The sequence below is a fragment of the Podarcis muralis genome, chromosome 2, assembly GCF_964188315.1.
Source record: "Podarcis muralis chromosome 2, rPodMur119.hap1.1, whole genome shotgun sequence".
NCBI classification, from domain to species: Eukaryota; Metazoa; Chordata; class Lepidosauria; order Squamata; family Lacertidae; genus Podarcis; species Podarcis muralis.
Genome location: NC_135656.1, coordinates 8,386,241 through 8,411,243, shown reverse-complemented (window position 1 = coordinate 8,411,243; position 25,003 = coordinate 8,386,241). Strand labels below are relative to the sequence as shown.

Here is a 25,003-nt window from a genome sequence, read left to right as displayed (position 1 = left end):
TCCCTACGTACTTCCGCCACCTCCTTGACCCGCATATGGCGGAGCCGAACCGGCACCGGAAGTGGAGGCGGCGTCAATTTCCCCTGCCCCGTATATTGACGCAACTTCCTCCTCCTCCGCAGTGCCCGGATGGGATATGGAACGCACAACCCCCAATGAGGGAAGCTCCGCCATGTGCGCGTGCGCAGCAGGGAGAGGGGGCGAAGTGGGTGGGGCGAGAGGAGGCGCGCTAAGAAAGGGAACTCGGCGCCGAGCCGGTCAGAAGCAGCAGCAGCAGCGGCAGTAGTAGGAGCAGCTGCGCGCAGGCGCACTGGCGGCGGGCTGATATTTAAAGGGACCGCACCAGCGGCTGCTGCTGCCGCCGCCGTCCCCGGACAGGGAAGGAGGCGCCGGTCTCTGTTTTCGGCGGGGTGGGGGCCAGAGGCTTCGCTTCTCCCGCTCGAGAAGATGGTGTGCGGGGGGTTCGCCTGCTCGCGCAACGCGCTGTGCGCCCTGAACGTTGTTTACGTGGTGAGTGTGACAGGCGGGCGGCCCCTCCCTTGTCTCAGCAAGGTGGGGGGGGCGGTGTTTTGGGGGAGGGGGCCTGAGAAAGTGGGGGGGGGGGAGGGGGCTTGGCCATGAAGGGGGCAGTTGTGGGCCCTTTCAGGAACACAGCAGGAAGTGTCTTCCTTCCTTTTTTTAAAAAAAAAGAAAGGGGTGGGGGAGGGGTTTATGGGGGGAGGGGTTTATGGGGGGAGGGGTTGAGGAGTGGGGGTAATTTGGGGGGGCAGCTCCTCCCTCTCCCTGGGATAATAGGTGAGGGTGGAGCAAGGTGGCTTCCTCCTGCCTGGAGAGAGGGTGGCAGGCCCTTTCCCTCCCTCCCTGGTGGGGAGGATGTGATGTGGGGAGGGTTGGGGGGGGGGAAGGAAAGAACTGGGTTTTTAGGCCAAAGCCCACGAGACCCGGTGGGGCTGGAGAGGTGCGATGCCAGGCCAGTGCTGGAGAGGGGATCTGGCAATGGTACCCGCCTGGAGAAGACCGCAGAAGTTACAAAGTGCGGCTGCTGCTGTTTAAAAAAGATGCTGAGCCTCCTGTTGTGTCAGCTGCGTGTTCCTCGCCCCATCTAGTTCTAAGAGGCTGTGAGGTGTACAGTGGTACCTCGGGTTACATGCGCTTCAGGTTACAGACTCCGCTAACCCAGAAATAGTACCTCGGGTTAAGAACTTTGCTTCAGGATGAGAACAGAAATCGTGCTCCGGCGGCACGGCGGCAGCAGCAGGAGGCCCCATTAGCTAAAGTGGTGCTTCAGGTTAAGAACAGTTTCAGGTTAAGAACGGACCTCCGGAACGAATTAAGTACTTAACCCGAGGTACCACTGTACTTGTGTGCATTTTACCAGCACTGTTGCACCTGTGTTCCTTTGCTAGAACAGGTCAGAGTTTTCCTTCCGCGCTTCTCCATTGCAGGTCTGGAACATTGCTTCGGGCTGCTCCTCTGATTACTTGGAAACTGAGATAAATGAGCAGGGAATGGCCATTACCTAGTTTCTTGCTTGTGGGTGTTGGCACTCCCCAGCATTGGCCTATAGGCCTCCTCACCAAAAAGTAATCCTTGCCGTTTAACTAGGCCCCCAGTTAAACTGCAGGGAAGCTTTGATTATCTGAGGCTTTCGCATACGAGCAATAACTTGAGCAAATGTAAAAGGCTGCTTTAATAGCAGTGCAGTATTTCATGCGCAGGAGGTATTAGATAATGGTGTTATGAGCAATGGATGTCTCAACTACTTGGTGGACGGTTGTTCAGAACCTAATAGACCCCTGCTCTGCTAAGATGTGCAAAAGATTTAGGGTGAATAAAGCATGTCTGGGTGAATATAAGGGTGTTTGTTCGGGTATGTGCTGCTGTGATAATGCTGGAATATTAGGTGGAAAAAAGAACAGAACTTTAAAAGACTCCTGAGTCTGATTAATTTACTAAGTTACGCTGCAATTCTAAACCTACGTATTGGGCATTAAGTTCCACCGGACACATTATCTGAGTATATGTGCATAGGATTGCGCACTCAGGGACGAAAGATCACTAAGAGTTAAGAGTAGGCCATTCTGCACCAGGTAACCTGATTCCACATTTAACAGGCCAATCTGTAGGCACATGGAGTGTTCCTATGCAGATGTCCCTGAAAGTACAAGTAACTTTGAACTCATATTTTTAAGCAAAGTATGTTTTTATTAGTGGGACGCGGGTGGCGCTGTGGGTAAAAGCCTCAGCGCCTAGGGCTTGCCAATCGAAAGGTCGGCGGTTCGAATCCCCGCGGCGGGGTGCGCTCCCGTTGCTCGGTCCCAGCGCCTGCCAACCTAGCAGTTCGAAAGCACCCCTAAGTGCAAGTAGATAAATAGGGACCGCTTTCTAGCGGGAAGGTAAACGGCGTTTCCGTGTGCGGCTCTGGCTCGCCAGAGCAGCGATGTCACGCTGGCCATGTGACCCGGAAGTGTCTGCGGACAGCGCTGGCCCCTGGCCTCTTGAGTGAGATGGCCGCACAACCCCAGAGTCTGGCAAGACTGGCCTGTACGGGCAGGGGTACCTTTACCTTTATGTTTTTATTTTTGCCTTGAACACTTAGACCAGTGGTTTTTAACCAGTGTGCCATGGCACCCTGGGGTGCCTTGAATGATGGTCAGGGAGGCTGCAGGCTACACTGACCTCCGTCCCTTTCCCCTTCCCTCCCTTCTCTGATGCCCTCTTGTGTCTCTGCCTCCCAAAGGCTTTCACGGCTGTTTGTTGCAGCAGCCCTGGCTACAAGCTCCCCAGGCGAATGGTGCTTCTGGGACTGACCAGAGGGTGCTGGTTGCCAGGAGCTGAGGTGGTCTCAGAATAAGCAAGCAAGCGGGCGAGGGAGCCCAGTCAGCCAGTTCACCAGCTCTTGCTGTTGAGAATAGAGTGTGGACAGACAAGTCCCAGGTGCCTGTGGGCAGTGTGAGGAGGCATATCTCTTTAGGGCATGGGGGGGGCAGATCAGAGACCAGGGGTAGCATCAGCGGCTGCCCAGAGGACTCCCAAGGAGAAGGGAAGGGAGAGGAGGCTGAGGTCAACACTCCACAAGGGAGGTTGTTCGAGAAAGGGCGAGAGGCTGCCAGCTCTGCAGGCAGGGGGTGACATAACTGGGTTCCTGAGCCCCACAGGGGTGCCCTAGAAAGAATGTTGTCATTAAAGGGAGCCATGGACCCAAAAAGGATTAAAACCTTTGCCTTGGGCAGTAGAAAATCTCAGCTCGAAGATTCAAGTGTGTGTCGAATGTCTTCCAACTATTGCTTCTTTTCCCTATAGTTTGTGGGATGGAATCTACCTGAAAGCAAGCATCCCTCTCCTCATGTTCTTGGGGGGAGGTGCAAATGCTTCTACCAAGCTGCTAGTAGAGAGGAAAGGATGAAGAAATGTTTGCTGATAGGACAATCTCTGGGAATTCCATGTTTTCTGGTCAGGTGAAACTGTAGCCCAGCCATGCTTGCATCTTTAGTGCAGGAATGCAGTTAAACAGTTTGTTCAACGGTGTGTCCTTGCCACAACAATTTCTTGGCCCATACCAAGAATGTTTGTTGTTGTTTAGTCGTGTCCGACTCTTCGTGACCCCATGGACCAGAGCACACCAGGCACCCCTGTCTTCCACTGCCTCCCGCAGCTTGGTCAGACTCATGTTTGTAGCTTCGAGAACACTGTACAACCATCTCGTCCTCTGTCGTCCCCTTCTCCTTGTGCCCTCCATCTTTCCCAACATCAGGGTCTTTTCCAGGGAGTCTTCTCTTCTCATTAGGTGGCCAAACTATTGGAGCCTCAGCTTTAGGATCTGTCCTTCCAGTGAGCACTCAGGGCTGATTTCCTTAGGATAGGTTTGATCTTCTTGCAGTCCATGGGACTCTCAAGAGTCTCCTCCATCACCATAATTCAAAAGCATCAATTATTCGGCGATCAGCCTTCTTTATGGTCCAGCTCTCACTTCCATACATCACTACTGGGAAAACCATGGCTTTAACTATACCAAGAATGTTTAATGTGCATGAGATATCCAGATATGTTGATATCCAGGGCTGAGCATATTCAGTAGATCTGCAGTTCCGCAGAAAATGTCCAGCTTTTACAAGAAGCAAGTATTTGCCCCTTAATGGTTGCAGGGGCAAAATGTTTTTTTGCCTCCCCTCACCAGTCAGTTCTCACACAAATCAAGAGAGGATTACGTGGGCTGTATGTTGCACACTCCCTTCTCTCTTCTGTGTAACCCCTGTTCCCTGCTAAAAATGAGTTGTCCTGATCTTGCTGGACGTTTGGAAATCTTCTAAAAACTTGGAGTTAGGCCAAGCTATGCAAAATAAGCAGATAGTTGTAACATCATTTTGATTTTGTATAATTTATCCAAGTCACAGAACATGAATTCTTCTATGGTGCAGAGGATATATAGTCTTACAATTGCTTTTACTTTACCAACACTATTCCTGCCATTATGATGGACATCCTTTGCAGTCTCCTGTAAATGCGATTGTTCCCTTTGAATCCAAGGTAATGGGTCTGTTCTCATAGACGTAGTTACTGTGGGGGCAAAGCATTCTTTTTGCTAGGCTGGGCAGATTTTGGCTTCCACCTCAACACCCTTTTCTTGATTAGGAGAATGGTAGAGTTGGAGGAGGGCATGTCCTCAACATCCCCATCTTCGGTTTTTCCGCCTCTAAATTATTCAGTTGCTTAGATCTTTCTTCATTTATTTTCTGCAACCATCTTCATTGCCCCCCCCTCTGCGTCTGTTCCAGTTTGTCTATATTCTTAAAGTGTGGCATCCAGAACGTGACACACTGCTCAAGATGAGTGTGAGGGCTGCAAGGAAGTCAACAAAAGTCATTCACTCTTACAAATAAAGATGACCAGTGCTGCCAGCTGAGGAGCACGGCAGCCTCTTGGTGGCTTGATTCTCGGTGAAGAGTGAGGATCTGATTTAGCCCTTTAACTCAGTGATGTCCTTGAGTGAACCAAGTAGAGAAAGCCATGCAACCAAAGATTCACTATAAAAATACCAGAACAAAAATACAAACCCCATTTCAAATAATATTTACATTTTATTGCATGTATATAAAGCTCTGGTAGGTCAGCAATTTACTGGAATGATTTATAAGGAGGAGTGGAGCAGCTGAACTGGAGAGTCATCAGCAGATGTTGCAAGTGATATTAAGTGCAGAAGTGGGATGTTCTTCATTGTCTCTGTATGAGGGCAAGCACCTAGCTTTACACGACTTGCTACAGCATGTCTGCCCATGCTCAATTCTGTATCGGTAGGCCTGGGGGCAGCTTTGAACCATTTAAATCCAGTTAACATAATTAAAAGTTAACATCCTGGATGGGTCCATGGCCAGCAAGAAAATATTTAAGAGTGCTTTAGGTGAAATTGCTGTTGCCTTAGTCACTGTATTGTAGTGTGATCTATTCTTCCACCTACTTTTATCTAGGTGTTTACCGTATTTTTTTGCTCTATAAGACTCACTTTTTCCCTCCTAAAAAGTAAGGGGAAATGTGTGTGCATCTTATGGAGCGAATGCAGGCTGCACAGCTATCCCAGAAGCCAGAACAGCAAGAGGGATTGCTGCTTTCCCTGCACAGCGATCCCTCTTGCTGTTCTGGCTTCTGAGATTCGGAATATTTTTTTTCTTGTTTTCCTCCTCCAAAAACTAGGTGCGTCTTGTGGTCTGGTGCGTCTTATAGAGCGAAAAATACGGTAATTTATTCTGTGTTATCTGTAGAATATGGCAGTAGCAGTGAAGGAGAGCACGGGTAGGGTTTGGGGTCAGGGCTTTTGGTGGGCCACAGGGAGCTGGAAAGGCTCCTGGAACAACTTCCCTGATCTCTTAGTAGATGCAGAACCAGTCTTGTAAGTCACATATTTGGGTTTCATCATCTGTTTCCTGCTGCAAGGATTAAGGAAGAAGGTTGAACCTGCAGAGCAATGTGGGGCAATGGGTGTGCGAGGATACAGGAGCAGTGACATCATGGGATTCCACCAGCTGATCAGGGGTTCCCAAAGTCTGGTCCGCAGACCATTACTTCATTCAGTTGGTCTGCCGCACATCTGTGGATTTGTGGCTGAAGACAGGAGACGGCAATCCATCGCATCAAATATTCATACTGATTTTTAATTGTGTTTCACTTTCCGCTTTTATTTCTTACATTGTATTTTATTGTACCGCCGTTTGAATTCTGTGGAATACAACGCATAAGAAATGGCAGGGCCAACTAGAGTACAAGTATAATTAAAATCATACAGCATCTAGTAGAGTGCATTACCATTGCTACAGCTGGCAAATAAAATAAAAAAAAGCAGGTTTTGAGTTGTTCATGGTAGGGTGGGAACCACAATTATTACCTAGTTTTTAGGTAATAATAATAATTTATTATTTGTACCCTGCCCATCTGGCTGGGTTTCCCCAGCCACTCTGGGCGGCTTCCAACAAAGATTAAAAATACATTAAAATGTCACACATTAAAAACTTCCTTGAACAGGGCTGCCTTCAGATGTCTTCTAAATGTCAGGTAGTTGTTTATCTCTTTGACATCTGATGGGAGGGCGGGTGCCACTACCGAGAAGGCCCTCTGCCTGGTTCCCTGTAGCTTTGCTTCTCGCAGTGAGGGAGCCGCCAGAAGGCCCTCGGCACTGGACCCCAACATCCGGGCAGAACGATGGGGGTGGAGACACTCCTTCAGGTATACTGGGCCGAGGCCGTTTAGGGCTTTAAAGGACATCATCAACACTTTGAATTGTGCTCGGAAACATACTGGGAGCCAATGTAGGTCTTTCAAGACCGGTGTTAATGTGGTCTCGGCGGCCGCCCCCAGTCACCAGTCTAGCTGCCGCATTCTGGATTAGTTGTAGTTCCCGGGTCACCTTCAAAGGTAGCCCCACGTAGAGCGCATTGCAGTAGTCCAAGCGGGAGATACCTAGAGCATGCACCACTCTGGCGAGACAGTTTAGGGCAGAATGACATGTTTAATTGGCAAATGTGCTTCCGAGCTGGGGAATGGCAATTTAGTGACTGGGTATTTGATTGGGAAGGTGGGTGGTTTGATAGGCTGGGGTGTGCATGCACACGCATGTGTGTTTGTGCTTGCACTCTTAACCATTTCCTGCCCACAAATGCTGTGTTTGAATTCCTACCCTACAAGGGTGGAACAAGTGCCAGGATGGAGGTTGCAGGTCAAAAGTAGTAAGGGGAAGAAGAGTTACTGTATTTTTCACTATATAAGACGCACCAGACCATAAGACGTACCTAGTTTTTGGAGGAGGAAAACAAGAAAAAAAATATTCTGAATCTCAGAAGCCAGAACAGCAAGAGGGATTTCTGCGCAGCGAAAGCAGCGATCCCTCTTCCTGTTCTGGCTTCTGGGATAGCTTCGCAGCCTGCATTCGCTCCATAAGACACACACACATTTCCCCTTACTTTTTAGGAGGGAAAAAGTGAGTCTTATAGAGCAAAAAATACATTAAGTACATCCACCTGTGAGCTGATCCTCCCTTGCAAATGCTGCCAGGTCCTTTATTTGCATTTATACGGCAAACATGGTTTCGAGGTCCCTGCATGTGTTGTGTAAAATGTAATTCTGTGTTCTAGAAGCTGCTAATGGGTGTTGAAATTTCTCAAGGGCAACCATGAGAGCTAGAAATATGTTTTAAAATAGAGCTAAATGCCTCTGATCAGGATTCCATTATTAGCTCTCTAATCCCATATTCCATGCTATTACTGCTGTCGTTTCTTTTCATACGGGTTTTTGAGAATTCCTCATGTAGTCATGACACGCAATATAGTCATTACACTTGCACAACCATAAAATAAAATAAAATAGCTTAAAACAGAACAATTGTGGAGCAGGGTGCATTACAGTTGACAACGATTTCACGCAGGGGTTCTGTTCCTGACCCCACATGCATTGGAGGAGTGCACATGAACCTCCATTACACCCTCCCCCCCCCACTTTACTTTTATTTTATTTTTTCTCAGTTCCCCTTGTTTGCTTATTTACTATTATTATTTTTAAATAGTAAATTTTATTAGTACTTTCCACACAACAAAAAAATAACAATACACAAAACACAAAAACAAGCTGTCAGGGCTGCCTCAGGTCCCAGCTCACAAGAGACCAACGCCAAGTCCAGTTTATATACAAAGATGTTTATTGAAGTTCATTGAACGCTCCACAGCCGAGGCGCGCAGCCCCACGTCTGTTACGCTTAGACCGCTGAAGTCCCCTCTGAGTCAGTCCCTCCTCTGCACCAGTTTAAGAGGGCTGTGCTGCTCCACCTCTTCCTTTCCTTCCTTTTCCGCAGGGTCTTCCTGCCCCCTGGGGTTTCGCCCCTCCTGGATTCCCCTGACGCTGAATCCCCAGACAGCTCTTCCCCCCTCCTGCGTGCTTTGGGACCTGGCTCCTCCTCCGGGCTCCCTGTTCTTCCGCGCGCCTCCACATTTGAACTTGGCGCGCGTTCGCAACTGCTAACCTTCCTCTTGACAGTTACACTACTCCCTGCACTACCCCCCTCCCCTTCCGGGAGGATGTCTTGCTCCGATCTCCCCTCCCTCTCTGCTTTCGGACCTGCTTCTCCTGTCACTCTGGAATCTCCACCCCCTTCACTGCGCTCTGGCGGAGAAGCCGGTCCCGACTCCCAGCTCCCACTTTGGGTTCCCCCGCTGGTCCCCTGCTCCTGACGAGTCCCCCCTGTGACTCCCCTTGGCCTGACCACAGGCGCCCCCTTCTGGGAATCCTCCGATTCACTTGAAAGACTCATGGAATCCCTCAAGTCATCGTCATCCTCTTCCTCGCTGCCCTGGGATTCTTCCCCCTCGCTCTCCGTCTCCTCCCTCACCTGTGCCTCTGTCCCTGAACCCCTGACACAAGCATATGAAAAACAAATCCAAATATTACAAATTAATAATATAAACACTGAAAAGGAAAACAAACATTGACTTCCACAGCACCTCCTTTACCTCTCATTGTATCTTCCTGTTTTCCTTATCATCTCTATCCTAGCATCTACATATAAATCCCTCTTTCTTATCCTTTCACTTCACAAGGTTATTCCAGACTCAGCCAGATTTCTGTCCTCCAACCTTGGCTTTTAAGGTATTCGTTTAGGCACTCCCGTTCCTTTTTCAATTCACTTTTTGGTTTCCCATTACACCCTTTTAGTTTCATTCTTTTTTGGGTCACTTCCAGGTCCCGCAGTGTGTGTACATGCACAACTGCGTATCATGTAGATGCACATTAATCAGTCGTTGCCTGTACTACCATTGCAGGCTGATTGCACAGCACAGTGTAGTACAGAAATAAACTTATTTTGCCTTCATCACCTCAGTATGTTATTTCATGCGGGTATGCACAATACTGGTTTATGCTGAAGAAGTTCTCTAACATATCAAATGTGTAAGAAGGTACTGGCAGTATCGAGATAAAGATAACTTCAGTTGGGAACAGGGGCTGTTGAACACTGATAGCCTTCCAGTCTTCTCAAATTATAGCATGCACTCAGTTAACATGTGCACTTTAATTTATCTGTGGGCTTGTGTAAATTTCTAAATATGAGTTTAGGTCTCAGAACAAAAATGGGAAATGTATATGGCACTTCTAGCATGAAGGAAAGTATCTAGGGACTGAACAAGAAGCGACGAATAAGACAGGTGCAACAGTCAAGAGTTCTGATCCTGCTAGTGAATGGATGATCCATTTTGCAAATAGCCCCAAACATGTAGAGAAGAGGTTAGACTTTTTGTTGCCGGTGAGGGGAGAGAAAGAAGAAGGAAGAAGAGGTTCTTATTTGCAGGAGAATCTTGCAGAGTCCACAAAACACCTTCCAAATTTAAGTGAGTCGAGTTGGCTTCCTTTAGTTGGAAATGCTTTAAAATGGCCATTAAAAGCAAACAAACATATGGTGCGAGCAGCGATTTTCATGTTGCTGCCCGATAAATTTCTTGCGTTTTTCAAGGAAAGCCTTAGATAAGCCAAAATGAAATCAAGTCACAGATGATGCGAAGCCTGATCCAGCAACCTGCCGATTTAGAGGACTATGATTTTAAACAAATATTCGTGCCTGTTGACTTCCGTAGGATTAAACCTCTTTAAATCTGAGGCATGCATGTGGCTGAAATGAAGAGGGCAACCAGAAAGAGTTGAAGATACAGTGGTACCTCTGGTTACGTACTTAATTCGTTCTGGAGGTCCGTTCTTAACCTGAAACTGTTCTTAACCTGAAGCACCACTTTAGCTAATGGGGCCTCCTGCTGCTGCTGTGCCACCACCGTGCAATTTCTGTTCTCATCCTGAAGCAAAGTTCTTAACCCGAGGTACTATTTCTGGGTTAGCGGAGTCTGTAACCTGAAGCGTCTGTAACCTGAAGCGTATGTAACCCGAGGTACCACTGTACATATGAATGAACTAAGCCTCAAAGGAAAGAAGTGCTAGCGCTGCCATTCCCACCTGCCTTTTGTTCTATGCTTCCAACTCCTCCATTCTGACTCCCCTGAATTCTTCTTGCTTTCCAGCTGGTCGGGCTGCTGCTGATTGGCGTGGCTGCCTGGGGCAAAGCCTATGGCATTGTTTACAGTCTCCACATCATCGGAGGGGTCATTGCTGTGGGTTTCTTCCTGCTTCTGATCGCCATCGTGGGGCTCATTGGTGCTATCAACCATCACCAAGTCATGCTGTTCTTTGTATCCTTCTGTGCTGTTGCCAAGCGGGGACCATCGCGTCCGCCCTGCCTTCCAGAAACCGGTACTTTATTTTCTTGCCCTGCAGACACGAAACTGGACGTGCCCAGCTAAATTGCACCATTATTAGAAGCAAAGAGCTCTGCCGGTCAAGAGAGGGTTAATGGTTTTATTCTGGTCTTCACTTGTGGGCTTTTATGGGGTGCGGGAGGGAAATGGAAGCACGCATACTTCGCCTAAGATGTTTATAGGTTTTTCCTCTTTCTTTTTCTTTAGTCTTTGGAATATTGGGATTGCCAGAAAGGACACACACACACACACACCTTTTTTTGCAGCGAGCATTTGAGTTCGCGCTGAGGATCTGCTCTGCAGATTCTTGTTCTGTCTGTGGTGTTGTGTGGAGAGCCTTGCAATGTAATTCATTGATAAAAGGAGAAAAGCAACTTAGTGGAGGATAGTAGTGGAGGATAGTAGAGAGCCAGTGTGGTGTAGTGGTTAAGAGCGATAGATTCGTAATCTGGGGAACCGGGTTCGCTTCCCCGCTCCTCCACATGCAGCTGCTGGGTGACCTTGGGCTAGTCACACTTCTCTGAAGTCTCTCAGCCCCACTCACCTCACAGAGTGTTTGATGTTGGGGAGGAAGGGAAAGGAGAATGTTAGCCACTTTGAGACTCCTTCGGGCAGTGATAAAGCAGGATATCAAATCCAAACTCCTCCTCCTCCTCCTCCTCCTATTCTTCTTCTTCTTCTTCTTCTTCTTCTTCTTCTTCTTCTTCTTCTTCTTCTTCTTCTTCCTCCTCTTCCTCTCTTAAGGCAAGTGGGCTGGAATTTGATTACCACCTAATCCATCTCTCTGACTCAATTAATTCTACCCCTGCATATTAAGTGTAAGTGTGCAAAGTATTGTGGCCTGAGTTGTGACAGACTCTTTCTTTCTTCTTAAATTTGCACCTTGCCCCTTACTCCATTTTGCATCTCACAACAGCCATTCCGGGTAGCTTAAGTGGGGAGATGTGACCTTTCCAACCATCCCTGGGCCTTGTTCTCCTCTCTGAGTGAAACTGAAGCAGGATGTGATACCGTCATGCGGAAAGTTTCCTCACCCTAATCCATGTCATTGTATCCTATAGTTGAGTAAACTTGCAGCGCGATGACATCACAGGGGATGTGGAAAATTGCACGTATACACCGCACCCTGGGATCATGTAGCGAAGGGCAGGAAGTAAGTCCAAATAAATAAGGACTTTGGGCGAGGTGGGCAGCTTCATATCTGCCATATTACCTACCGTATTTTTCCGTGTATAAGACTGTTTCCCCCCCAAAGAAATAATGTTAAAAATCAGTGGGCGTTTTATACGTGGATAGTGCTGAAGGTGGGCTGGAGATTGGTTGTTGCCCAAAAATAGGGGGCGTCATATACATGGGGGCATCTTATAGACGCAAAAATACGGTAATTCTGCCAGAGAGTCAACCCAGGCATCTTCAGTTACTCCTGCCAATAAGTTCAAAGCATACAAAAATGGAAGTGGGGAAAATAATGGCCTGAGGGCTGTTTCTTCCTAGGGCTGCCATACGTCTGGAATTTCCTGGAAAATGACAGGATTTGGCTGCTGAAAGTCGCATCCAGGCGGAACTTTCGTCAGCCGGTTTAAATGTCCGGGGAAACCCAGAAGTATGGCGGCCCATTGTGGAAGTGGTTTTTTTGCCCAAGTTTCTCAAAAAAACTCAACAACTTGGGCAAAAAGAAAAAGGTCATCAACTTTTATGTCCGGATTTCCACCTCCCAAAATATGGCAACCCTACTGTTTTCCTGTAATACAGTACAATGTCCCAAGTTGCAGGAATACAGGTATCTGCCACAGGAAGCTTCAGTCAGTCATAGTGTTCCTTGTAAACAAACAAACAAACAAAACGAACAAAAAGAATTATTTTATTACTTTACCATGTATGGCATCATAGCCGCCAACTCTAAGGGGCCCAGCTCTTTTGATTCCCACTCCACCAATATTTTTCCCCAAAAACTTACTCCAGCGTGTTTCAGATATGCAGAGTGGCCCAGTGAGTGACACAGATTTATCAGGTGGATGTGTTTGCCAACGATGTGTGTTTTTGAAGAGTGGGAGCCAGTGTGGTGTAGTGGTTAAGAACGGAGGACTCGTAATCTGGTGAACTGCATTCGATTCCCCGCTCCTCCACATGCAGCTGCTGGGTGACCTTGGGCTAGTCACACTTCTCTGAGGTCTCTCAGCCCCACTCACCTCACAGAGTGTTTGTTGTGGGGGAGGAACAGAAAGGAGAATGTTAGCCGCTTTGAGACTCCTTCGGGTAGTGATAAAGCGGGATATCAAATCCAAACTCCTCTTCTTCTTCTTCTTCTTCTTCTTCTTCTTCTTCTTCTTCTTCTAGTATGAAATCCCACTCCTCACTACAAGGGTCAATGAGATTGTCTGGGTATCGTTTGCCTCTGCTTTTCAGTGCCTGGCATGGAACGATACGAGGAGATGTCCCAAATATCCACTGGTTCCAGTGGCTTCTAGTAAAATTTGGTTTGGCAGGGATGGTTTGTGAAAAATAGCCTTCCTTGAAGTGGTGATGGTTGCTTCGAATGTGGATGGGAATGTGGATCTGTGGACGAAAGGCCTATGTAGTTCTTAAAGAAAAACAATAGCTTAAGGAAGATGTTCATTATTTTCATAGGGTGGCATTTTGTGGGGCTGGGGCTGCCTTTCTGTATTTGAAGTTTAGCTTCCTCTGCCCACTCTGATCCCAGTACTGGCCAAAACCATCCAAGGGCGTGTCAGAAATGATGCACACAGTAGTTGGTGATGAGTGGCATTCTGCCTTTTACAAAACTCTGGAAGCAGCATGGCTTTCTTTCATATCAGGTTTGGCAAACTTGTTGTCTTAACGTCTGCTGTACAAAAAAAAATGGATACCATTTAGCTAGAGAGACTTATACGTAATAAATCTTACTGCCACCTTCCACAGCATGGTTTCATGTCAGTATCGCCTGTGTTCAGAGGGTGCTGCACTCTTAGGCTGGTACTCGGTTAAGTTTTATGCAGTGTAAACCCACTGAAATTAACGAACACGAGTAAGTTAAGTCCTGAGTAAAGCTTAGTTGAGGAGGATTTTTGGCATGCCATTGGATTGTTCCGGAGCTTGCTGGAATCCACTAAGACAGGGGTCAGCAAACTTTTTCAGCAGGGGGCCAGTCCAATGTCCCTCAGACCTTGTGGGGGGCTGGACTATATTTTGAAAAATATATATGAATGAATTCCTATGCCCCACAAATAACCCAGAGATGCATTTTAAATAAAAGGACTCATTCTACTCATGTAAAAACATTCTGATTCCCGGACCGTCGTTGATAACCCATAGTACATTGCTATGGTAACCCAGGTTTTGTGGGATTGTTACAACACACGTGGCTGATGTATGGGTGATTAAATTTAAAAAATCTGGCATGTGGGGGGAAAGGAAAGAAAGAAATGTAGTTTGCTAAGTTGTACTGGAAAAGCCCTTTTTTTCCTGAAGAGAGCCGTAACCAAATGAAGACTAAGCTTCGCCTAGTTTTCTGCTGACACAGTTAAATTTCCCAGAAATGAGCTTCGGGTTTTTTAGAGGGAGAGGGTGGTTGAGGGGAAGGCAAATGACACTCAAAATGAAACCACAGAGCACCTCAAAGTTTCAGGTGCTGTTTGTCTTGAGGCTGCTGACTGCTGTTTCAAGACCACAACATCTGAGAGAGGACTGAGAAGGGTGTGGCAAATCAGGGGTCTGGAGGGACACCATCCATTTACTTTGATGGTAGTACTGTAGAATACATCTCTCCCCTCACCCAGCCTCCAAATTGAGGTCATTTCTGTTCTTGTGGATTTCTGAATGGAACGGCAGAGTTCATGAATGACAGGATGTACGCACAGGAGTGATCAGATCACCACTTTGTTTCCTCAGATGCCTGGGAAGTGCTGATGTAAGATTTCCTAGTAATTACTGTTAGGGAAAGGGACTTGGTTGGTGCTGTGGTCTAAGCCACAGAGCCTAGGGCTTGCCGATCAGAAGGTCAGCAGTTTGAATCCCCGCGACGGGGTGAACTCCCGTTGCTCGGTCCCTGCTCCTGCCAACCTAGCAGTTCGAAAGCATGTCAAAGTGCAAGTAGATAAATAGGTACCGCTCCGGCGGGAAGGTAAACAGCGTTTCCATGTGCTGCTCTGGTTTGCCAGAGGCGGCTTAATAATGACCCAGAAGCTGTACGCCAGCTCCCTCGGCCAATAAAACGAGATGTGCACCGCAACCCCAGAGTCGGCCACGACTGGACCTAACGGTCAGGGGTCCCTTTACCTTTACTTTACTGTTAGGGAACGTCTGGTATAACTTCTCCTGGTAGTTTCCATTAAGCAGCAGGAGAGAACTGCAAAGGCTCCTTCTGTCTGTGTGTTCCTAGATGTCTGGAAACATATCTCTTACAGACGTATAAAATATCCCATTCTTGCATGGAGTTCTCAGTGGTTTCCTATCGGGTTATTTATCAGGTCCACGCACTCTCCTAGCTTCTGCCACTTTGCAACGTCAAGCACTTCCATTCAGAGGACTCCTTCTGGCTAGTTTTTAGGAAGGATGTGTGACCTCATTAGTGAAGGCTGTAAGAATAAACCCAGGCAGGAGCTTAACACCTGTGGTTCCCTAAAGCAGAGCTCTGCATTAAGGAGCATTCCAGAGAAAAACTTCTCCGCCTCGCCTTGTGCTGAAGGTGGAGGTGCCTCAGTCTGTACTAGTCCAGGCTTTGACATCCATGTTATTTGCTGAGATTCTACTCTGGCTAAGGGAAGTCCCACCACCGCTCTTCTAGCATTTTGTTTTTATTTAACCAATACTAGTTAAATATCTGTCTGAGAACCTCTAAGCAGTTTAGCATGTAGTTAGAATAGGCGCCATAATATTGGCTGTAATAGATAAGTTGCCCAGATGTCAATGCACTTGCTTGCATCCTTTTACAAAGGGTGATCCTCTGTTTGTGTGAAGACAATGGGATTGCAGAATTCAATGTTAAAGGTAAAAGTAAAGGGACCCCTGACTATTAGGTCTAGTCGTGGCTGACTCTGGGGTTGCGGCACTCATCTCTCTCTATTTGCTGAGGGAGCCGGCATACAGCTTCCGGGTCATGTGGCCAGCATGACTAAGCCGCTTCTGGCGAACCAGAGCAGCGCACAGAAACGCCGTTTACCTTCCCGCCAGAGTGGTACCTATTTATCTACTTGCACTTTGTGCTTTCAAACTGCTAGGTTGGCAGGAGCAGGGACCGAACAACGGGAGTTCAATGTAAGACCCCTCTTAAAAACATCTAAAGATGGGTGGCTTTCAGAAGCTGCTGCTGCTTCCTTCCGCACCAGAACTGTGTTGCCTCAAAATCTCCCTTTCTTGCTAATGTATGGCAGATATTCTGTGCCTTTTAATCTGATCTTCCAAGGGCGTCAGTGCTGGAGGTGGGGAACTTTAAGGGACCAAGGAGATTTGGGTATTGAAAGTCTTAGAAGTAAATTTGGTTTGGAAGTCGCTGAAAGAGAATGCAGAACACCCTTCACAAATAAAGGATGGTATCTTGGGAACCAGCAGTAAACTTTTAAACCTGGAGTTAAGTTTACAACTTAAAGAAAAAATAAGGCATTTCCCCCCTGTGTGTCCAAGATGTCTGCCAGAGGTGGAAAAAACCCTCCCTGAGAAAACTGCTTGGTATACCATGAAATGATAAGAGTCTAAAACAGGGTGATCCAACTTTCCAGACCATGAGTACTGCATGAGTACATAGAATCCGCAGGCCATACACACACTGAATTAAGTTTCGATACTGTGAATAAAGTGTTTTAATGTTATTTAATATACAAATGTTTTAATGTTATTTAATATACAATAATATATCAATAATAATAACCTTGAATAAAATGTTTTAATGTTATTTAATATACAATAATATATCAATAATAATAACCTTGAATAAAATGTTTTAATGTTATTTAATATACAATAATATATCAGTAAATATAATGCACAATAAATTGATTTAATATATTTAATTATTAAACAAAAGTAATAGATGTGTTCTCATCAACAATTTCATTACCCAAATAATATTTTTTTAAGGCTTTAAGGATTTTTTTTCTCGAATGTTACCAAGGGCATTAAAAAAAAAGGCACCAGGGACTGCACCCTGGTCTAAAAAGACACGTGACTGAATACATTTCAAGTTGAAAACTGGAAGAAGTCGGAGGTGTTTTATCTGCAATTAGCTATTCATTGGTGTTTCCTTTTAGAACCTCTCTACTTTCTCAAGCATTTCCTTAACGTCACTTTCTCATCAGTACATGATCATTTTAGGGCTAGTCTTTCTCTTCCAGTTTGGAGTCTCCTGTTCGTGTCTGGCACTCACAAGAAGTAAACAGGTAAGGGCACCTTCCTGCCTTGAAGTGCATTCAGGTTTGGAGGGAACTCGTGGAGTGTGTTTTTTAACCTGCAGCTCAGGTTGGGAGAGAAATATTGCTTGGGAGAAAAACGAAAAGGTAAATCTTCATTTGCACATCACTACTTCCAGCTCAATTCCACACCCTTCTCTCCAGCACATCCCATCCAGATCTTAAGCACATCAGTGTGTTTCTTTTATTAATTTGGGATGCCGGACGGAAGAGTAGGCTCAGCCTCCTCTCCCTATAGCACCTCTACGGTTCTGAGCACACAAAAGTTGCAGGCTAGTGACAATGTGGAGTAGCCTGCTGGAGACTGGTGAAAGAGGGACAGGTTGCTCCTGCCCTCTCCCAGCAGCCTGTTGCAATCCCTTGCTGGGTATGAAGGAAGATGTGTTCTTCCTCTGGCAGCCTACAGTCATACCTTGGAAGTCGAACGGAATCCGTTCTGAGAGTCCGTCCGACTTCTAAAACGTTTGAAAACCAAATTGCAGCTACTGATTGGCAGCAGGAAGCTCCTGCAGCCAATCGGAAGCTGCAGAAGCACCATCAGACGTTCAGGTTCCAAAAGAACATTCGCAAACTGGAACAATCACTTCCGGGTGTGCGGCATTCGGGAGCCTAAACATCTGAGTCCCAGGGCGTTTGGGATCCAAGGTACGACTGTATTTGGTTTCTGTGCTGGGAAGGGGGAGGGCCTCTTCCGCAAGACTTCTCACTCACCCACATGCAATTCCTTCTTGGCCATGGGTACCAGGCCACTACTTAAATAGCAAGGTTGCTTTAGTAATTGATTTTGGGGGTGCTTTTATTCTAATTTAGGGACGCGGGTGGTGCGGTGGGTAAAACCTCAGTACCTAGGACTTGCCGATCGCATGGTCGGCGGTTCGAATCCCCGCGGCGGGGTGCGCTCCCGTCGTTTGGTCCCAGCACCTGCCAACCTAGCAGTTCGAAAGCACCTTTGGGTGCAAGTAGATAAATAGGGACCGCTTACCAGTGGGAAGGTAAACGGCGTTTCCATGTGCTGCGCTGGCTCGCCAGATGCAGCTTGTCACGCTTGTCACGCTGGCCACGTGACCCGGAAGTATCTCCGGACAGCGCTGGCTCCCAGCCTATAGAGTGAGATGAGCGCACAACCCTAGAGTCTGGCAAGACTGGCCCGTACGGGCAGGGGTACCTTTACCTTTACCTTATTCTAATTTAACCATTTACCATGAATTAAACTTGCCACCACCGCTGCACAAAATTCCCTGTCCTCATTCCTGTTATTCGTTATGAATTGAGAGGCTATTGTATTTCAAGTAACACGGAATGTCTTCCCTCGCTATTTTTTACTTTCCTCTCAGGAAAGTCTCCTGAACGGTGCCTGGGAGATGAGCAACAACACTAAGAAGTCGCTGGAAAATAGCTTTAACTGCTGCGGGCTATTCAACAACTCTCTCGAAGCTAGCAAGAAATTCAAGGCTGATGTTGAAATGTGCAAAGCGGTAAGTGTTCACTTCACCTTGAACCCTTTGTGTCTTGGGTGACAGAGAAAGATCTCCATCCATCACTAAATTACTGGGGATAATGGATCTCAAATTAAGAAGACTTAGTCAAAGGTCTGCTGCTTGAAGGTGGCTGGGTGATTGTCACTATACACTGTGAAAAACAGGCTGTCAATGAATATACTTAAATAGTGAAAACTTATTGCTGTGATTGCAGTTGTTTAATTAAAGTTGGAAGTCATGAGCAATGATACAACCAGATTTGTGACTTGACCTAGCAGACTAGACCATTGATTGGGTTCTAAAAAACCATTGAGGTTTGTATGCACTGATAGTTGGCAATACCTAATGCCTGCGCTGATGTAGCAATCCGCATAGTGCTGTGTAGGATTTCCCCCAATGTACAGAAGCAGTAGAGAACTGTGCTAAAACACAAGCCATTTTAAAATAAACGAAACAGCAGTATAAATCCCGACAGCTAAAAAAAATAAATTATACAGTACATCTCTTTTTACTGGAGTCTCGTTTTTCCTCTTCTGCTGCTGTTGTCGTCAGAGGCCTACTTTCCCTTTAGAAACCTTTTCTGTTCTTTCTACCTTCTTCCGTTCAGGGCACTTAACCAATTCCTAAATTACCAGACCATCCGCAACTCCCATTGTCATTTTGATCATTATGGCTGGCCATTTAAGACTGAACAGGGATCAAATCCAGTTTTTTGCCTCTTCTTCCCCAAAGTGGCTTATTAGTCCTCTTTTTAACACTAGCCGTCCTTCTGTTCCTTTTGTCTAACATGCCTTGGGGTATTTGCCCTGCCCTGCCCCTTTCTCTTTTCTGTTATTTTCCAATTGCAGGGTTGTTTCTTTGCTTTTTCAAACTTATAAAATGGGCTTTGCCTAGGGATCCCCAGCTCTTTACAGAATATTTTTGCTAATATACTACTGTCTCATACAGGATGAGCCAGACTTCTTCTATCTAGGAGAGCCAGTGTGGTGTAGTGGTTAAAAGCGATAGACTCGTAATCTGGGGAACCGGGTTCGCGTCTCCGCTCCTCCACATGCAGCTGCTGGGTGACCTTGGGCCAGTCACACTTCTCTGAAGTCTCTCAGCCCCACTCACCTCACAGAGTGTTTGTTGTGGGGGAGGAAGGGAAAAGGAGATTGTTAGCCGCTTTGAGACTCCTTCGGGTAGTGATAAAGTGGGATATCAAATCCAAACTCTTCTTCTTCTTCTTCTTCTTCTTCTTCTTCTTCTTCTTCTTCTTCTTCTTCTTCTTCTGTTTCACAATTGCCTAGATAGAACATGGCATTTTAGGAGAAGACTGGCAAGCATTTTCAGAGAAGTTTGTCCATCGTTACTGATCTTTCCCCCCTACATAGTGTAGAAATTGTGAGCGTCTCCCTGCAAGTGATAACCAGAGTCACAGTGCTTTGCTTTTTTTTTCCCCTCCCACCCTGCAGCCATGCACAAAATCAAAAACCGGGTGCATCAGTTGCGGTGAGGTGATGATGGAACATGCGGGCGAGGCCTTGAAAATCCTTGGTGGAGTTGGACTCTTCTTCAGTTTCACAGAGGTAACTCTGCCTATTAGGCTGAATGGGGGAGGGACAGGAGAATATTCTTTGTACATCATTGGTAGCTTTGCCACCCCCGTCCAGGGCTCTTCCTGTACAGCTGAGAAGCAGAATCTCAACAGCTGCAGACTGTGCTGGTATGAATGGTAATGCTGTAAAAAATCGTACCAGTTTGGATTTCTGATAATTCAGATATTTAATAAAAGAAACTAGCTGCACTGGGAAAAGAGGGCAGCCATTAGGCTAGATGGATGGTTGCTTCGGGACGCGGGTGGCGCTGTGGGTTAAACCACAGAGCCTAGGACTTGCCGATCAGAAGGTCGGCGGTTCGAATCCCCGCAACGGGGTGAGCTCCCGTTGCTCAGTCCCTGCTCCTGCCAACCTAGCAGTTCAAAAGCACGTTAAAGTGCAAGTAGATAAATAGGTACCACTCCAGCGGGAAGGTAAACAGCGTTTCCGTGAGCTGCTCTGGTTCGCCAGAAGCAGCTTAGTCATGCTGGCCACATGACCCGGAAGCTGTACGCCGGCTCTCTCGGCCAATTAAGCGAGATGAGCGCCGCAACCCCAGAGTTGGCCACGACTGGACCTAATGGTCAGGGTCCCTTTACCTTTACCTTTTAAAGGCATTTAAAGTGTGGTTGTTGATACCCGGAAGCTGTACGCCAGCTTCCTCGGCCAATATAGCAAGATGAGCGCTGCAACTCCAGAGTCAGCCACGACTGGACCTAATGGTCAGGGGTCCCTTTACCTTTACCTTTTATGGTTGCTTCACCTTCTCTTGACATCCCTTCAAGGAGATTCTGCATCTTCCCTATTTGGAGAATTCAGTTTGGATTGCAGCTCTGATGTTACCCACATCATCACGATAGTTAATACTCCATAAGTAAAATATTGAACAAGGTGAATTGGGGTGTGATTTTTCAAAGATGTCCCATAACTAGATCCTTCCCCCCCTTTTTCTCTTCCAGATCCTTGGAGTGTGGCTTGCCATGCGCTACAGAAACCAGAAAGACCCCAGAGCCAACCCCAGTGCCTTTTTATAGACCATCACATTCCCCCATCTTCTCTCCACCACCTTCCCCAACCAACCATGTGTTTTCCTTTTAATTAGTTGCACGTCCCTTATTCAAGAGATCCTTTTCCATCACGCAAGAAGAAAAGCAATCCTTTGAAGCAGCTGTGAGGGAGCTGGGGTTTTTGCCATTCTGCCAAACTGCTGATTGGATGAAATAGCAGAGCAAAGGTTCCATCCTTGACATGAAGCCTTTGGCAGGTGGCAAAGACGACTCTGCCTTTTTGGAAGAAAAATATGGAGTTATCCCTTTGCAGAGTCACTTATCTAATTGCAGCTCATAGCTACAATCACTTCTGTGTTTTTAAAACTTGTACTTTGGGTCATTGTCTTTAGTGCGGGGGCTTTGAGGGGAACCTGTGGCCCTCCCAGATGTTGCTGGACTCCATTTTCCATCACACTTGGTTTTGCTGTGGTCTCACTTGGGCTGAGGGTAGTAGACATGAGAGGCACGTGCAGCGATTCGGTAAGGGAAGTTTTTAGATTTCAGCTGAACTACATGGGTGGGTCTTTTTATTATTATTATTATTAAGAAGTCGTGGGTTTTTTTTAAAATCCATAAGTTGAATTTTGCCTGACTTAATCATAAGTGCAGGTTCCCTCCTTCCGAAGGGAAAGCAGGGGCCTGTGTAAACCTTTCAGAGAACTGGCTCACCCATAATGTAACTGAAGTTTGCATCTAGCGTGCACATTTTTAAGCTGGCTTGAAAGTGGTTTTTCTGATGACTTGTTCTAAAGGAACAGAGGACCAGAATCTCGTCGGTCTACTGAGTCTCAGATTCCTAGTCCCTTTGCAGTCCTATCCCTTTGGTTCCTTGACTGGGGAAAATAGGCTTGAAGCTGCTCGCAGAATAGATAAGCTCTATTGCTCCTAGAATATTAAGCGCTGTTCAGGCTCTTCCCCCCTAAATCGATCCATTAAGGATGTACAAGGGAATGCATAGCTAGCTCCAGGGGCATGTTTTGAACCCTAGCCCAGTTCATGTCCCTGCAGATACTTCCAGTCTTGGTCTACTGTCATTTAGTTATAGATGAGCAGCAAGGAGAAATGGAACCACAATTCCACTGAGCACCGAAATGCTGTAAATTTGTACTAAGCTCCTCCTGTGCTGGTGCTTTCAACTGGCAGCCTAAGGGGAAAAACTGCTAAGCTGTGGGTGCTTCTTCTATCAATTTCTCCCTGAAAACTCACCTTGGCTGTTTTAGAAGAGGTTACTTGGACTTCAGTAGGGTGTCACCAATTTCTTCTCCAAGAATAATGCATATTCGTTATTGGAGCTCTTAGCTGCCTACAACGGACTCCTTTTGAAACCCAACATTACACCTTCTTATCCCCTGTAACCTTGGAGAACACCCACATTGGACTCCTTCCAGAGTAGCGGCTGGGCGGCGACGATGGCAGAAGAAAGGATCCGGCAACAGGACCGTTCAGCATCTTGACAGTCTCAACAAGGGTAGATGTGACCTACTGCCGTAAGGGGCTGGTGGTGGTGGGGAGTTACAACGGTGGAGACAATGACACCCAGAGCGGGACATTAGGGGGACATTACTGCTGCAGGAAGAATGTTCCTTTTCCCCACAAACCAAGCCTCTTAGGGCAGCAAGGACTCTCCCATAAGGGGGAAGGTGGGTGTGCCTTCAGGTGAGAAGCAAGAGTCTGTTCCCTTAACCCTCAGCACAAATGGGCACACACCCGCTTTCCCTGGCGCTTGGCAGAGTGGAGAAATGGAGACGGAAAGCTAGGTTAAGAGGGAGGTGGGTTGTGTAGAAAAGCATGCATGGATAGCATTAAGCCTGGGCCAGCTCAGGGCCACGGTACCTGTGGCTCACCAACTGCTGTTGGACACCATCTCCTCTCTGCCCGTGTCAGGGGTGATAGGAGATCTAGTTCAGCACCACCTAGATCAGCCTTTCTCAACCTGTGGGTCCTCAGATGTTGTTGAACTACAACTCCCATCACCCCTAGCTAGCAAGGCCAGAGCTCAGGGATGATGGGAGTTGTAGTCCAACAACATCTGGGGACCCACAGGTGAAGAACCACTGATCGAGAGGGACAGACGTTCCTCAGCCCTGGCTCAATGTGAATGAGCAAACAAGGAATTTCAGAGTGAAGACACTGGCTGCAGCGCTCCTCCCTCCTGTGGTGCTAGCAAACGCTAAACCATGGTTTGACAGTGCCACCACCCAACCCATTCTCTCTGCCTCCCCCTCCCACAAACACACGTTAAACAAAACAAATCTTGGTTAAAAGCTTGTGGTTCGCGTACAATGAATGCTGAGCCAAACCGTGGCATAGCCCTGGGGAGCGTGGCAACCGCCATCTTTTCTCCAGGACCCCCACTCGTTCACACTAAGCCATGGTTAGACTTATCATCACACACACAAAAACCAGATTTTATACTACACCAGTGACTGCTCTAATGGGCACCATGCTATTAATTTGGGATGGGGAGGGGGAGAGACACCTTTTTGCAAACATGCACCAAAGTCTGAGGCAGGTTGGATAATGTGGCAGCTTCAGCAGAAACAGTTGAGCCAAGGCGTGTACTGATCAGGTGTAAAACTGCAGCAGGCAGTATGACCTCGTACAACTAGTTGCTGGCTTGAGCTTGGCCTAGCAAGGGCTAACCATATTTAAAAGATAGAGATGGTGTTGCTCTGTACTACCCTAGAGTAAGCTAGAAAGAGGACTTAACTCTATTAAGCAAAGCTGTTGGCACCACTCTTTTGAGCTAAACTGCTGGGGTGGGAGACACAAGGCAAAGCTGAACAGCAGCGGCTGATCAGAACAAGATAAAATGCACTTTATATAGGGTATAGAGCACATAAATGTTGCTATGACTCCTAGCCAGGTTAGTATTGCGAGCAGGTCTGTCATCCTATTTGCTTTAGAGGAAAGACTAAACAATATGCCTGCTCAACCACCCCAAGGTAGGCAGCCCTCGCTGGCTGCTTCCAGGGCCCTGGGAGACTTCATTCAGCGCTGCCTAGTTGCTAGAGACTATCCTTGCCCTGAACTTTTGGCAGTGGGGGGAAGAAGAGTGGCACAGGCTTAATGTGTGAAGAAAAAAAAGACGCAATGCTCAGAAGTTCACATCACCAGATGGCTTTGTTAAAATCAATATACTTCTACCATCATGTACACTCTGACTGCTGCTGTTGTAGATTGGAGTTACTATTTGAATAAAGTACATTTCTCTCAAACCCAGGCCTTGTGAGTCTCAGGGAGGAGGATCGTAGAGAGCGCCCTTAAATAAAACAATATGGTACTCAAGTGCAAAATCGCACCAGCTATCTTGCTTGTCATGCAATTTTATGTTGTGACCGTGCTTGTCATGCAATTTTATGTTGTGACCGCCCTGAGACGCAAACTTAATTAATAAATAATAATTTGCATGATTTTTGTTTCCCAAAGAGAAATGATACTCAAGTCACACTTCCTTCATTCTCAAACTCTTAACATGGACCCATCTTTACAGAGCAGGGATGGTGTTTCGTCTACTAAAAAACTGTATGAAAAATGAAAATCTTCAAGCCATTCTCAAAATTTTTGCATATCAGCATTCTTGCCAGCAGAGGGCAACATAATTCCCTTTGGATTTAAGCCAATTCAAGAGGCCTGTATCTTCAATTTTTTTAATTGATTTTTCAAATTTATAAACAAACAAACATAAATCCTAACTGTAATTATTCCGCTATTATTAACATTGTT

At 46.7% G+C, this 25,003-nt stretch overlaps 1 protein-coding gene across 1 annotated transcript; it reads left to right on the top strand.

Moving 5' to 3' along the window:
• The first annotated feature begins 241 nt into the window (after window positions 1-241).
• On the top strand, window positions 242-24,495 carry TSPAN31 (tetraspanin 31). Its single transcript, XM_028721512.2, has 6 exons — window positions 242-510; window positions 10,539-10,706; window positions 17,063-17,143; window positions 18,508-18,648; window positions 20,106-20,219; window positions 21,188-24,495. The coding sequence occupies exons 1-6, from the start codon at window positions 448-450 to the stop codon at window positions 21,260-21,262; spliced, it is 642 nt and encodes a 213-aa protein (XP_028577345.2). The 5' UTR covers window positions 242-447; the 3' UTR covers window positions 21,263-24,495.
• The last annotated feature ends 508 nt before the right edge of the window (window positions 24,496-25,003 follow it).

Coding starts and splice junctions, on each gene's coding strand:
- TSPAN31 (XM_028721512.2), top strand. CDS start 448: ATGGTGTGCGGGGGGTTCGCCTGCTCGCGCAACGCGCTGTGCGCCCTG. Junction 511..10,538: donor CCCTGAACGTTGTTTACGTG/GTGAGTGTGACA, acceptor CTTGCTTTCCAG/CTGGTCGGGCTGCTGCTGAT. Junction 10,707..17,062: donor ACCAAGTCATGCTGTTCTTT/GTATCCTTCTGT, acceptor CTTTCTCATCAG/TACATGATCATTTTAGGGCT.